General features: G+C 38.0%; 1 protein-coding gene across 20 annotated transcripts in view; it reads right to left on the bottom strand.

Annotated features, from left to right (window-relative positions):
- LOC139467908 (RNA binding protein fox-1 homolog 2-like) overlaps positions 1-15,552 on the bottom strand; it is a 101,979-nt gene that overhangs the window by 14,820 nt on the left and 71,607 nt on the right. For 12 of the 20 annotated variants that reach the window (XM_071249468.1, XM_071249466.1, XM_071249469.1 and 9 more), the window contains exons 2-4: positions 2,655-2,927; positions 659-804; positions 305-368 (exon numbers count right to left, since the gene is read on the bottom strand). In XM_071249468.1, the coding sequence (XP_071105569.1) occupies positions 305-368; positions 659-804; positions 2,655-2,927 (483 nt within the window). Of the gene's footprint in view, positions 1-304; positions 369-657; positions 805-2,654; positions 2,928-3,140; positions 3,193-4,115; positions 4,218-4,581; positions 4,877-5,102; positions 5,179-11,857; positions 11,963-15,552 lie in introns of those variants that run through there. The other 8 variants (XM_071249470.1, XM_071249474.1, XM_071249476.1 and 5 more) reach the window with 7 other exon arrangements.

Genomic DNA, 15,552 nt, shown 5'->3' with positions numbered 1-15,552 from the left:
ACCAAGAGATGCCTACATGTGGTATACAATCATAGCAACAATAAAATGAGTCACCTGTTACAATAGTGAGGGATGTCACCAGTGGCACCGTAATGGATTCATGCCCTTTGCTTTTCCTTTGTTACAGGGTTTCAAGTAGAAATAGTTCTCTGATACTTTTACTTTATGAGATCAATGCATAATGGGAGTATTTCTTTTCCCCCCGTAATTTCTTAATTTATAAATGAGAAAGCCATTTCTCTTGGTATGGCACAGTACTGTCGTTACACAATCAAGGATACTGGATTGAAGCAAAGTGACTTACCTTTGATCCCCTTTCGTTAAAAATGATTTCCACATCTAAGATTGGGCCGAACTGTTGTTGGACCAGAATGAAAGAGAACGAAATTCAAAATGAAAAAATGAATTTATTAAGCCCTCCCTGAACATTTTGAACTGATTTTCTGTATCATTTAATTAGTCAGTTGTTTTATGATGCACATAGGGCGGACCTTTTGATTGGTTCTGCATATAAATACGTAGTATAATGGATGGGTTTATTATTATTTTTAACTATATGACATTTTGGTATGGTTCAGCTGGGTAAATCCTCTGAAAGTATATAACATAAACACTTTCATCCTCTAGTCTACAATTAGTATTTCAAACCATACTCACCCCTAAGAGTTGGCGCAAGTCAGCTTCTCTGAACCTGAATGGAATATTTGATACATGCAATCTTTTAGGTCCTGAGTTGGGTCCTTGCGAGCCCTGTGGCTGTGGGGAGGATGGCTGGATATCCCCTTCCACGGGCAAGTCTGTTTGCTGAAATACAACAGGGGACCATGAAGTGGACTAGTGGACAACAAAGACTGGAGAATATTGTCAAGGACTTTTACTTTTATAACTTCTTTATTATTTTATTATTATTTATTATATTATCATCGATGTATATCGTCTACCATATTTAAATCATGTTATACATTCTTGTAGTTTATTTCATTGTTGTTTACTACAAAACAGTGCACTTCTTTATAATAAAATCACAAAAATACAATCAGTATGTGTAGGTTAATAATACAAAAGCACATTGGTTAGTAGTGGAAACCAAGAAAAAAGCAGTTAGATAATGGGAACAAATATGAGAGAGGTAATGTAGGATGAAAAGGAAACCACATTTCTTGCATACCCACATCCACCACCGCTTATCTAAAATACATCTTTCTACATCATCTGTTTCTACGCTGCCTGCATATCAGGGATCTCAGCTCAGCTCGTGATGGAAACTGACAATTTTACTGATGACAAATGCCATTTATTTTTCCTTTAAAGAGCTTAAAAGTAACATGACACTGTATGTCACCTTCCAGTGATGAACATTATTCTAAAATGTCAAATGTAAGGAATTCCTATTTCTGAAGAAGCTAAACCGACTGTAATATGCTATGGGCAAGCAAACAAAGCTGCTTCAAAACATCTTCATCAAACACCATACATGACCAAAGGCCAGTAGTGTTCGCTGGGAAGCATCTCTAATTCCGACCACAGCCTGTCAGCTGGTGAGTCACCCACTTCCACAAGAACGGTGGCAACAACGCTGTCTCAACGCAAGTGTCAAATTGCCTAAAATCGTTGCAGACATCAGATGGCCTCAAACCAAATTAAACTTCCTTTTCACTGTTCAACATGACTTGGAACAAATGATACACTACACACTGAAACATGATAGGTCCAGAGTCTTGTTATTAATAACCAAGAATAATTTGTTTTACTGACATTAGGGACACAAGCATGCAAATAAGCTGTTAGTTTCCACAAAATGAGTTAGTTTGTAGTACTGCCTGTGAAAATACAATAATAATTCCATACCAATTAGCTCCCATGTTATTCCATGGTATTAAGTCAGCTACTATCACCAAATCATTGCTAAAGGAAATGGCGAGTAAACAGCCTTTCTAACCTTGCAGCAAAAATACCACAAGGTGTACAGGCTCCCTTCAAGAAGCCATGTTCTGGCTGGAAGCCAAGCTATCATCTCTGATGGTATGGAAGTCGAGATGTTTTAGTTAATGATTCCAGTATGCAGCGAGACGCCATCTGGCAGGCACAGGAGACACAGAGGGAGATGTAACAAGCATTTATACCATGCTTAACACACCAGTACAACAAGATGCATATATTTCTTCAAAAGTGGGATGCATTGCTATGTGATAAATGTTAATATTCATTTTCCAGTGTTGTAGCAAGGGTTGATGTGCATTACATTGGTTAATGGTGCTAAAAGCAAAACAAGCACCTTTGATGAAATATCATGTATCTTTCAGACAAGTATGATTGTAATATTTGAATGATTGAATCCTTGCAGCTTCATTGGACAGACAATTGAAAGACCTCGACTACCTTCTTACAGGACTACCAGGGTACATGTGAAGGGGGGTTGAAGATGGGCACACGATAAATAGTGATTGGAATTACACAATTCATGACATAATGTGCATTATACTCTCTAATATGTATGAAGGGCATCAAAACTGTTCTACATGCAGAATTAAAGTGAACAGTTAGTACAATTAACCCAACACCGATCAACCAAAAATTCCACCAAATGAATGATTACGAACAACAACAAGCACATCTATAGTTCATGCAATGGTACTTCCAGACTGACGACGTACATTAAAGGGCCGAGCTGCCCTTACCGTCTGCTGCTCTATTGCTCCATTGGGCGTGACGGCAGCAGGCGATGCGTACACAGTGGTTGGAGGCTGCTCTGACGCCACACTTGTGGCTTGACTGGCGACAACTTGATGATGGTAGTCTTCGAGGCTGGTGACGCCTGGGACTCCTGGTACTGTTGGCACGCCTGTGATGCCTGTCACCCCGGGCACCCCGGGCACCCCCGTCTGTGGATATGTGTATGTCGGAGTCATCTGGTTTTGCACCATGTGCTGAAAACACAATTACAAATTCATTAGTATACAAGTACAGCATAGTCCTCGGCCAACAATTTCAGGAAACGACCAAGGCCATAGTTCTTGAAACAGGGTACAAAACAAACAAATAAACTTTCTGCACTTTGCTGTACCGTGACAACGTCCATGATAAGGCAGTAGGTGATCTTCAACAACAACTAACAAGCTAAACGTTCACAGACTCTATACCATGTGGTTGAAGGCAGCAGCCATGTTTCACGTCCCAACCAGCAGATTTGACTCAGACTCTGAGTTTGGTGTTAATTGTCATGTAAATAGGAAACCACTGCATAAGGGGATGGATCCTATTCCAATATGGCTGATGCCTATCATCTGACTGTTCCTGTTATGCTGCAGAAAGACCACAGGTTTATCAACATAGATCCAAGTACTACAAATAGTAAAATTAATATCCATACCACATTATGCATCAACCAATGTTTACAAATGGCATTGCATTTCCCTTACAACATGTTGGACTGATACGGTTTCAAATTCAAGAACTGCTTCACATTCACTCCCTTTGTGTTTCTACCCTACTTATTCTGACTTCTGATTAGACACACAAATTAATTATTGAGGTTCAGGCATGACACTCTGTTTCACTGTGGTGTTGGAAAAGGCAGAAAAATGCCCTCACAAATTACACACCAATCTCCAATCGATACTTTCTGTGGTTTCCGCTATCTCCCTTGAGGAACCGACTAAATGGAGGCAAAGTTTTCGGGGAAAACAGTATCACTTACATGTGTTCACAATATGGTAAGAATGAAGACGTTACACTTTTCAAATTTACCACATCAATTATTGATGTTGAATCACCAAAGCTGTCCGAGTCTTTCATGAGGACATTTCAAGGGCTCATGCTACAAACTGTGTGCTTTCATTTCCAATAACACAATTCTGTTCACTCTGAAACATGAATATTCAGGATAACCCTGTTAAAAAGACTGATGGAAAAGCTATGAAGTTGCGACTTGATTAGATGATCAGGTTTTATTCAGCAAACTCAATGAATATAAATGATGCACAAGATTAGCATGAGAATAATGATTCTTCTAGTTACATATTTTGAAAACTGTAAATCATAATTCTACTATTTGTAAGCAGTTCATCATATCCCGTAAATATTAAATGTCCTGTCTTTGTAAGACAAGTACTCACCCACATTTGATGTAACCAAGTCTAGAGTTTGGATCAAGTGTTTGAGTTACTTCCCTGTTCCAGAACAAGATCCTAGCACACTGCGAGGCATTGAGAGGAAGGAAACCACACTACACTGCCCAACCCTCAAACAGTAGTCATAGTCATTACGCATCGGTTGAAAATGTTAATAATGCCTCGTTATGTCAAATATACTAATTCAAATGTCAAAAATAATTTCATATTGCCTAGTTAATCTTGCACAGCAGTGGTAGTTACAAACAGTTAATTAAACACAATTACTTAATTACAGAAAATATCTAATTTCGTATTCAAACCCTGACTAATAAAATAATAAGCGGATTGAGCTCAGTATTTATTCCACGAGGCACTAGCAGCAGCCATTTTCTCCCTGCCATGTGTGCGATAAACAGTGAATGACCTAGATCCTCCATGCTGATACAACGACAAGATCATAAGTACATACCAGACGAATATTCCGACAGTCTTCCAGACCGACTTGAACACCCTTTTCCATAGCAAATATACCCATCCTGCTGCCACCAATATTCACACGATGGACTGGCATTGGAAAACGTTGGTAATTTTCAAAAGTACTAGATGCAATAGGCACTCCAACACAGAAAGCAATTAGAGTCAGTTGTAAAAACCCAGGGGGATGGCGAAGCTCACACAATTATGGAACTGGAATGCCAGGTCCCTCTGCCCCCCTGTCAGCCATTTCTGAGGGTCATGGGCTTAGGAACTGATGAGAATGTCAAAACATAAATTATTCATAATCAATGGAGGCGCACACATCTCTATTCAGACTGCCCCTTACTATCAGACAGCTCTGCCTCTCAAAAACATTGGACTGTCTTTGTGGAACACAACTGCTCGCTGAGACAATTTACTGATCGGCAGGGGAAACGGCAATTGGGAACTTCAATATCGATATTTGGAGGGTTGGGGAAGGAGCCTGAACTGATATCTAACACTGATACTGACCTGGGCAAAGGGAGCAAGAGCTGACTGGTGAACCTCGGTCGGAAGAAGCATTTCCATGTTTCAAGAATTCGTTAACTAGTCAAAGAGTCTTTGAAAATCAAATTCCTTCTGAGTTGCAAATAAATCTGACTAATCAAATTTAAAAACTTAATAACCGAGATGGCAAGCCTTAATTGTGTCTTAAGGAAATGTTGCTTGTGAGATGCAGAGGTCAACTGCTGGCCGGCCCAAATCTGTTCCTGTTTATAGGGATGACCAGACAATAAGCTGGGCTGAGCAGGAAACAGGCCTGCTTTTGACAACTCACTGATTAGCCCCCACTGTGACACCACACACACATGTGTTGCTCTGTATATCTACCAATGTACTCCTGCCTGACACTCTGGCCTCTCCTTGCACTCTGAATTAATTAGCACTGGGAATGTGTGTATATCAATATCCTGGGGGGCGATCACCTGGAACAATGTACCATCAGTGATACAGCAGGTTGTACACCCTTTGTCAAACACAATCTACTTATTACCACTCTCTTAGGATGTAAATTAATCAATGTACCAATGTTACTCCATTGATATGAGCTGGGAGGGTCATAAACACCGTCAAAATGAAGTACATCAATGTAAAACAATTTTTTGGCATTGGCATTGATGCTTGAGACTGATCTGATGTTAACAGTGTCAAAGATCTTCATAAGTGACAGGTGATTTATATCAGAATAACAAATCCAATATAATATCCTTTTCCATAATGTATCACTTGTCAGGAAACAGGATGGTATCAAAACCTGATGGCCTTTTCAGCACAGGACACTGCTCTACCACACTACAGGATCACTACATCACTCCACTTTCTTTACATTCTTCAACACATGACCATAATCACAAGTTCATCTTCCTACATCACAAGTAACGGTCCTCTAAATATTCCAATTCCCCTTGTTCTGGGGCCTTCTCTAACAGGAGAGACACAAATAGACACAAGATCACAAGTTATGACAACAAATGACACATATAACAGCTGTCGTGCTTTGCAAAATGACATATCAGCACAGCCTCTTCTATTGTTCTCAACGCTGTTTCCATAGAAACACTTTTAAATTGGCTCACTGGGTATGTGATCTTATTCATGCAGCAATAATCAGTATATACGACCTAACTGTGTGTATCAACATAAAATCACTCATGATATTGATCTTGCATTACAATATATCAGATACTGAATATAATTATGCTCTCCCCTAAAAGCAGATGGTCAAATGATAATGTATAATGTAAATGTAGCAGTGATGAAGAATAAGATCAGTATTTTTCATTAAAAACTGTCATTTATGAAATATCAAAGCCTAATTTTGACCAAGACACTGTTTTGTATCAGGTTCACTAATAACAAATGTCACACCATGCATTCTTTTTCACAAGACATGAAATATTACTTACTAACTCCATAGTGTGTGTTCTCATATTTTTGTAAGTAACGATGCTTCAGAGAAGGCAAACAAGAGCTTGATACAACGGTTTCATGTACCTCAGCTTGAGTTCAATGTTAGGAAATATCATTGTAAATGTCAAAAGGCATAATGACGGAGTTTACACCCATGATGCCCATTAATCCTGGGACTGTCAACTCACACCAGAGACTAGATTCAGCTCTTTACAACATACTTCTCTACTTTATTTTGACAACAATTCATAAAATATATAGGTATGTACCGAAAAAAACCCCTAATGTTTCATTAACGTTCATAATGGTGATATTTTCTAATGTCCATGATTTCTTTTGCAATTCTTGCCTTATTTTTCTAAATATGAGTGAGTGAGTGAGTATGAATTTACGCCGCTTTTAGCAATATTCCAGCAATATCACGGCGGGGGACACCAGAAATAGGGCTTCACACATTGTACCCATATTTTTCTAAAAGAATCAAATACAACATATGAGTACAGCCCCCATCCCCCCAAATCAACTGTAAGTATACCTCCTAAACATTTGATCTCTCATAATCACCCCCCAGAATATAGAATATACCCCCCCTGCACATGCAACTTCTCCAATTACACACCTAACCATACAACCCTTTGAAGTCAACATCCCCCCCAACCCCTCCCCTAGCTTCATTTCTTTCAAGTTAATTACTATGACAACTACAAAGGGTTCAAGGCCATCTGGTTTCAATAATCCTCTTGTGAGCTGGAGAAGATGGCTGATTGATTGCTCAGAAGGAAGTGTACAATTAACAGAAACTGTTATTTCATAACGTCAGGTGACACATGTTGTTCTGAAGCTTCAAGTTTAAACCAATAATTATTCAATAAACAGTTGAACATCAAGTTGTTGCAGATATATGTAACATAATATCATTTGTAAAAACATTTGCTTGAATGTTTGTTTGTTTGATGTTTAATGCCGCACTCAACAATATTCCAGCCATGATTTAAACAATATTTATTTCCAAGAAAAGGGAATGGGATTGGTGAACAGATTCAACCTGTTTCAACACCTCTCCGTCCAGCCATATGACGATAGTCTGTAAATAATCGAGTCTGGACCAGACAATCCAGTGATAAACATCATGCGAATCGATCCGCGGATTGGGATACAATGACATGCATCAACCAAGTCAGCGAGCATGATCCCTTTCGTCACCTCTTACGACAAGCATAGTCGCCTTTTACAGCAAGCATGGGGTGCTGGAGACCTATTCTACCCTGGATCTTCACCGGTCTTGCTTGAGTGAGTTGGTGAGTATGGTATTGTTAATATCTTGGAAAGGGGACACCAGAACTGGGTTTCATTTTTTAAATTACATTAATTCATAGATAAATTTTCTTAAATTAAGTGTTTTACAAACAACCTCAACTGTAAAACTAACCCCAAGTACTTATATTGAAAAAACATAAGTATGTCCCAAAATGTTCAGTATTTTAACTAATTCACTTTGTGAATGAAAATTACAAGTTATTTCCGAGTTACTACTTGGAGATCACTTACAAACCAAAATAGACAACGAGAATACCATCATTATTCCAGGTTTCCCTACTCACAACCCCACCTAAACAAGTGTGAAGGAGGAGTGTCAAAACATGTCACTAGCTGTATGTATGCAGCTTCTGTGATGGGGCTCCTCAGCAACAACTCTTGTTTCTGTGATGAAACAGGTCGAGCACAATTATAGAATGGATCTCCACACTCTTATATAACAGCACTTAATTCACATATAGGTTGTCTTAACAGTGGAGATCTTCTGCAGATTGGTGAAGTTATCCATCAATGGCAATGGAACAACTCTCACATTAACCTTAGAATGCATTTATCTAATTGTAATGGAATCTGCTGATTGGAGACGTGTGTATTTCCTCTTGAACCATTGGAACTGAATACTTGCTGAATAATTCTTTTCCTACTGTTATTGACTGATAATCATAACAATCATTAATATCTTATTAAATTCATTCAGTTTCTGTTTTGATCATGTACTCATCATGGCATTTGGAAGACTAAATGTTTATTCAACATGACACATATGCAGAAAATGTAGAAATTACTGTCATCACAATAAGGCTAATGGGTAAACATATGAAAAAAATGGCAATAAAAACATATATATATAGAAACACTATTGGTACTACTGTCCTAGTCCTGTACCATGACCGTGGAATATATTTATTTTATGAAAAAAATAATAATCTAGAAATGCATACAAAAGCAAGTCTAGCCAGCTCAAGCTAGCTATAATCAGCATAGGGATTTTTATTTAATTTTTAGTCAAGAAGGATATTGTGTAATATAAGATTTCAGAGACTAAATGTTAGTCTACTACTGTCCATGTGAATGCCCCTGTCTAACTGATATTCAATAATGCAGAATGAATGTGATCATATCACTGTCAACAACTTCTTTGTCAGTATTAGTTCAATACTGATTAACTGATAATCTTGTACATGATTCTGACAACAGTTTTCCTTTCATTTGTTTAACTGGAGTCATGTATTTAGGGTGACATGTTTTAATTCTGTGTTACTCATTGCCTTGCCAACTACATTTCCCAATTCCATACACATATTTTTGCCAAATAATATGATAAAACTTTGACCTCTGACTAATTACAGAGAAAGAAACTTCACACAAAAGAGTTAAATCCTTTAGAAATTATAACATTTTATTCTACAACCTATGTTACTGCAATAAAGTGCGAGAAATTTACAAAATGTTTTTTTTTATCTTAAAAACTCCAAGTTTTATTTCTGACTGACCTTTTAACCTCAAAGACAGAAATAAACAAAACACTGCCCTTACTTCTTCATTCCAACAGTGTAAAAATTCAGCTGGGCATAGAGGCGAGGCTCTTGTACTTATTTTTAATCCCTACTTCCTACATTGTTCCAAATTAAATGTTTTCAAAGAGGATCAGTTGGTTACAGTCTCTCTAGGAATTCATCAAGACAAGGGTGAGCTGTTATTTTCCAACTGTAATGTTAATGTTATGATTAAATAAATAATAGTTAGTGAGTGAGTGAGTTTGATTTTACGCCCCTTTTAGCAATATTCCAGCAATATCACGGTGGGGGACACCAGAAATGGGCTTCACACATTCTACCCATGTCGGGAATCAAACCTGGGTCTTCGGCGTGACGGGCAAACGCTTTAACCACTAGCTACCCGACTGCCCCAAATAAATAATAAGAGTATGACATGCACAATAATATAATTGAGCATAACATGCATCAAATCACAGATGTCGATAACAGATACTGTTTCAGGGTCTACATTTTACTACGACAATGCTTCCTATGTAGAGCTTTGTTATTTAATTTATCATATTGCTAAATACATCAGTGAGTGAGTAGCGTTTTATGCTGTTTTAAGCAATGTTCCAGCAATATCACGGCGGGGGTCATTAGAAATGGGCTTCACACATTGTACCCATGTTGGGAATCGAACCCGGATCTTCGGCGTGACAAGTGAATGCTTAACCAACAAGGTTACCCGACCGCCCAGAATATACATGAAGGATATGAAGACAAAATACATTAATTGTATTTTTCCTTTTCTCATTCATGACCAATTCGGAAATTCCCATCCTCGGTATCATACAGCACATGTTTGAAGTGTTTAAGATTATAGGCATGATAGCCAGGAGATCCCAGTCATACTCCTAACGTTAAAGATTTAGGGGGCCCAGATTAAAAAACTCAAGGACCCAATCACCCCTCACTTTGAACACTGTGTATGATGTTATTCACCACTCCCCATCAGTGATTATACAGCATAAGTATCATATGTCACTCATCACTCACAATCACTGTCAATGAACAGCACATGTATCATGTTATGATATTCACTACTCCCCATCAGTTATTGTACAGCACAAGTATCATATGTCATTCACAACTACCCATCACTGTTATTGTACATCAAAAGTATTGTATTATGTTATTCACCCCTCCCCGTCACTGTTATTGTACAGCACAAGTATCATATGATGTTATTCACTACTCCCCATCAGTTATTGTACAGCACATCTATCATATGATGTAATTCACTACTCCCCATCAATGTTACTGTACAGCACAAGTATCATATGTAATTCACAACTATCCATCAATGTTATTGTACATCCAAAGTATTGTATGATGTTATTCACCACTCCCCATCAATGTTATTGTACAGCGCAAGTATCATATGATGTTATTTACTACTCCCCATCACTATTGTTCTATAGAAGTATCATATGATGTTATTCACCACTCCCCATCACTGTTATTGTACAGCACAAGTATCATATGATGTTATTCACTACTCCCATCACTGTTATTGTACAGCACATGTATCATGTGATGTTATTCACCACTCCCCATCACTGTTATTGTACAGCAGATGTATCATGTGATGTTATTCACCACTCCCCATCACTGTTATTGTACAGCACATGTATCATGTGATGTTATTCACCACTCCCCATCACTGTTATTGTACAGCAAATGTATCATATAATGTGATTCACTACTCCCCATCACTGTTATTGTACAGCACATGTATCATATAATGTTATTCACCTCTCCCCATCACTGTTACTGTACAGAACAAGCATCATATTACATTATACTATTCACTATCAATTCATAACACAACACAAAATGAGGGCACACGGTATCTTCATCCCCGTATTTCAAGAGGTGGAATGTTCAAGAAATCAAGTGCAAAACAACACCTATTGAACTCAAAAGTGCCAAGGTGAAGAATATTCACTACTTGACATTCATTGTGTGCCAAACATTATGCAGTTCTATGATAATCAATATGGCTTGATAAATACTATGGGAAAATACATCCTATTTTCAAGATATATCACACTATACGATGCTTCCATGAACATCTAGCAACACAGTGTCCATTTAAATCCCACTTCAAAGAGTGAATAACATGGCAGCATGCAGACTGTTTACATCATTACATGCTCAATCAATGACCATAATAACACAATATTGTGTTAGCAGTCAGATACCCTCGTTATCAGGGCATCAGCTAAAACAGGTCAAGCTAGAACTGAATGGCAATTGAAAAGTCTTGAAACATGAAATATTTCGGAAGACTTCAGAGGCTACATGACCAGCTGACCCTGCTGTTGACTGACATATGCTGACTGTAGCTGCCTCCGTCTCCTTCTAGGTAGGGAATGGAGAGAGAGCAGCATGGCTGAGCTGGATATAGGAATGGTGTATGGCAGGATGGACAGTAGGCATGGAGAACTAACTAACCTGAAGCTGTGATACAGCAGTGAGGTACTGAAGGTTCCGATTCTTAGCTTGTGACAGGAGACTGAGATACATGTTTATCAGTCCGGCCATGTTTGTAATTGATCTACAAGACACTGCCTCTGTGTGATTTTCTCACGTTTCCATGGCAACTAACTGCTCATGAAAATCACTGCAGCGACTCAATTTGCGGTCTTCACTTCAGAAATAATGATTTTCTGACACAGATATGATCCTTGTATATCTCAACTAGCCAAATAACTTTAATTCCATTTACTGCAAGTCACGATAAAGTGTAAGAAACGATAGAATTGTCCTTATTTATGCACATGTACTTAACATGTCTGAAGCCCCTTCCCACTTACAGCTGAAACTCGCGCTCTAACCATGCTGCAAAAACTATTACTACTACACCTTTGCTCTGACTTCCCCTCAATTCTACAAAGATGATAATTTATCATTTTAAAGCAGACACATCTGCAAAACAGTCGGTGAATAATGGAACTACCAGAATTGCAGACCACAAAAAAAAGTCTGAATGAATGTATTCCTACAGTTGGGGCCTGTGTGCCTACAGCCTTGACTGGCTCACTTGTGATGGATCATTTCCTTTCAAACCTAAATGTGTATGAATATGTGTTGCATTCTCACCAGCCTCTTGTTAAGCATTTATCAGATGCCCACTGCCAAAACCATATCATACACGGTAAATGGAGACTGCATTTTTAGCTTTGAAATCAGCTACATTTACATCCTTCTGAAGCAGTTGTAGCAAGTTGCTATGCAATCAATACAGAAAAATAACATCTAAAATGTAATCCGATTTCATGTACTGCTAGTCATGTTTACATTGCATTGATCAGCTAAATGATATCTTATGTAGGATCAATGAATGAATAAATATATATGAAATATAAAAATTGGACAGAAAGTGTTTTCCTAAAACGTTTTAATTTCAAGTTGAATATGAACTGATGGAGTTTAAAATGGTAATTTTTTTTACAAAACATCTGCTTTTGGGAAAAACAAATGTACTAATTTACACATTATAATTTAGATTCAAACAATCAAAGCAAAAAATTCTTCCAAGGGCAGACAGCATGAAAAAAAACCCCATCCTGATTCTTCTACCCAACAGCTGTTCTGCAAAAAGGTTGAATTACTTTCTCAGATCATGCAAGCATACAGGGTTTCAGTTCTTATCAAATTTTGTCTTGAAAAAATAAACCGGAGACACAAAACATTCTTAAACCTCTTGCTAATCTGATATCTGAATCTTGCAACATTGCTTGATAGCTGCTTGAGTCAACAAAATACTGGAGCCACACGCCCTATTAAGGAATGTTAACTTATTTTACATCTTTGACAGGCCCTATGTTATTAACATTCTTCACTTTATATATTCTGCTGATACGTTACCAAGTTTTTCTTCAACCACCTAAATGCATATGAATTACATGAAGACGTGTGACTAAAACAAGATAGAGAGCAATGCAAGGCCTAATTTTAGCATGTCTTTAAGACATCAAGAAGTTTACGACCAGTCTCCAAATAGTGTTGCTGGCGTCTTACCAATATGCCTATCAGAAGACTTATCAAAACAGATATGACAGGAGCTTGGAATTCCCATCTGATGAACTGATGGAACTAGCACACATAGTTTTCTCAAAGTGAAAATTATTAGCTGATCAAACATACTCTTGGAGTACCAATTATATGTATAAAGGTCTGGCATAGTCATATCCGCAGGAACTTGGGACTCCCCTCCCCCTCTATATTTTGGGAATAAATCATACAAGGGAGCGGCGTCACTTTGCTAATACTGATGCAAGATTATGTTTGACAAGGAAATTATTTTATTCATATCAGTATTGAGAACTCGAAATATTCCCTTTCAAACAAATCACCCTTACAAACAGAAAGATGTATTAATAACACCAAATGTTTCATTAGTTTTTATGTACATATATTTCATGACCAGGATACCTATTTCTAAATATATATATATTGTAAAATATTTAGCTCGCAGACTTGCCATCATTAAATCAACAATTGTGATTCTATCAAAAAAAACTTTCTTCAATTACCTATTCAATCCTTATTCTTTGTTGGCCTTCCTCTCAAGAATAGTGGCTGTCTACAAGCAAGATGGGTTGCACAGTTAAGCCAGGAAGTGTCAGGTAATTACATGGGTAGCCTGCAACCAGCCCATGACCACCCTGGTCTCCCATGTTCTGAGGGATTTCAGGAATTTGATCTGGCAGTGAATCTTGGCCACATTCAGAATTCCTCCTCTATATTTGGCTGTTGATAGTCCACAGTAGCACAGACCCACAGCTGCACATCAGCTGCTATCACAAGGCCCTGTTTGGGTTGCACCAAAGTCCATCTGTGATGATTGTCATAAACAAAGCAAAGGCTGGCATTCATCACATGGGCATCTGCAGGAGATTTAGGTCAATCTCCAGAATGTACTCAGGTGTTGGCATTTCAAACGTGTGGCCTACAGGAAGGAAGGAAAAGGCCTTACAAGCCGTATTCTTACATCTGATAGTACAGCAAGTTTAGTTAGTAGCTTTAGTTATTATTTTGTTATAAGACTAGTTATAACTGAACTCAAAACCATATGATAACCACAACAAGTCAATTTTTTTTAATTTTAGAGAACAGGAAACACCATATTAAACCCACCTAAAATTTGTATATAATACTGGAGTAGCAGATATGGACTATATATCACCTAACACAGCAGTCCAGTTACACACTACGTGGCACATGTTAAACAATGCCGTCATCATGCTCAACCAGAACCTGAAGCAGGAAGTTCACATGCTCAAGCACTTCCTGATAGGACTGTAAATCAGGATCACCCTTACAGTGCCTCTCATTTTTCTAGTTCCTCCCTCCTGCCTGAAAATGTCAAGTAAATAGTGATAATGGTGGAAGCAGGAGTCCCATCTTATCTTCATCCAGGAGAATCAGACACAAACAGGTGCTTATCATCTGCCCATCTTCCTTATCCTGGGGAGGGGCGGCCATGGTGTAGCTTCTGGAACCAGGGGAGACCCCTGGGAGCTTGATGGGGTCAGGAAACACTATTCACAGTGTGGAAGCGGGGAAAGATATTCACAATCTGAGTGTACCCAAATATCCCAAGCTTAAATATATATACTGATAAAACGAGTTTTTACAGATTTTGCATGTATCAGATGACAAATTCTTGGCAGAGATCAACCTTGGTCTTAACTCAACTTAGATATCCTTATAAGGCTATGCTTTCATAAACTTTGATTCCTTTTTGAGCAACTGAGAACAGAGTTTCATCCATGGCTCATGTTCTCCAGTTTACTACAAATACATTATTTGAAACTAACATTACAGCTTAAAAATCAATATGGGGTGAAGGATATAGCATCAGAAAACCCTTTCACTATCACTGGACTTACTATAACACCCTTCACAAAAGCAAGATTAGGACCCAATAACATTTTTAGCATATTTATGTAGGAAGGCTTCAAGGGAATAAAAGGAAGGGAGATAACTTGTGCAGCTTTATCACATGCTTTGTGTGTGGTACGTGTGAGGAAAGAGATGGGTAACTAATTTCTGTCTAAAGATACCCAAGAGACAAAAACATCATCAACTACGGATGAAAATATAATTCCTAATTGAAAATAAGAAGTAATTTTGAAAATGCT

The sequence above is a fragment of the Haliotis cracherodii genome, unplaced genomic scaffold, assembly GCF_022045235.1.
Source record: "Haliotis cracherodii isolate W230 unplaced genomic scaffold, xgHalCrac1.p SCAF_2, whole genome shotgun sequence".
Lineage (NCBI taxonomy): Eukaryota > Metazoa > Mollusca > Gastropoda > Lepetellida > Haliotidae > Haliotis > Haliotis cracherodii.
Note: the sequence above shows the minus strand (reverse complement) of the source record. Positions and strands in the feature narration are given on the sequence as shown.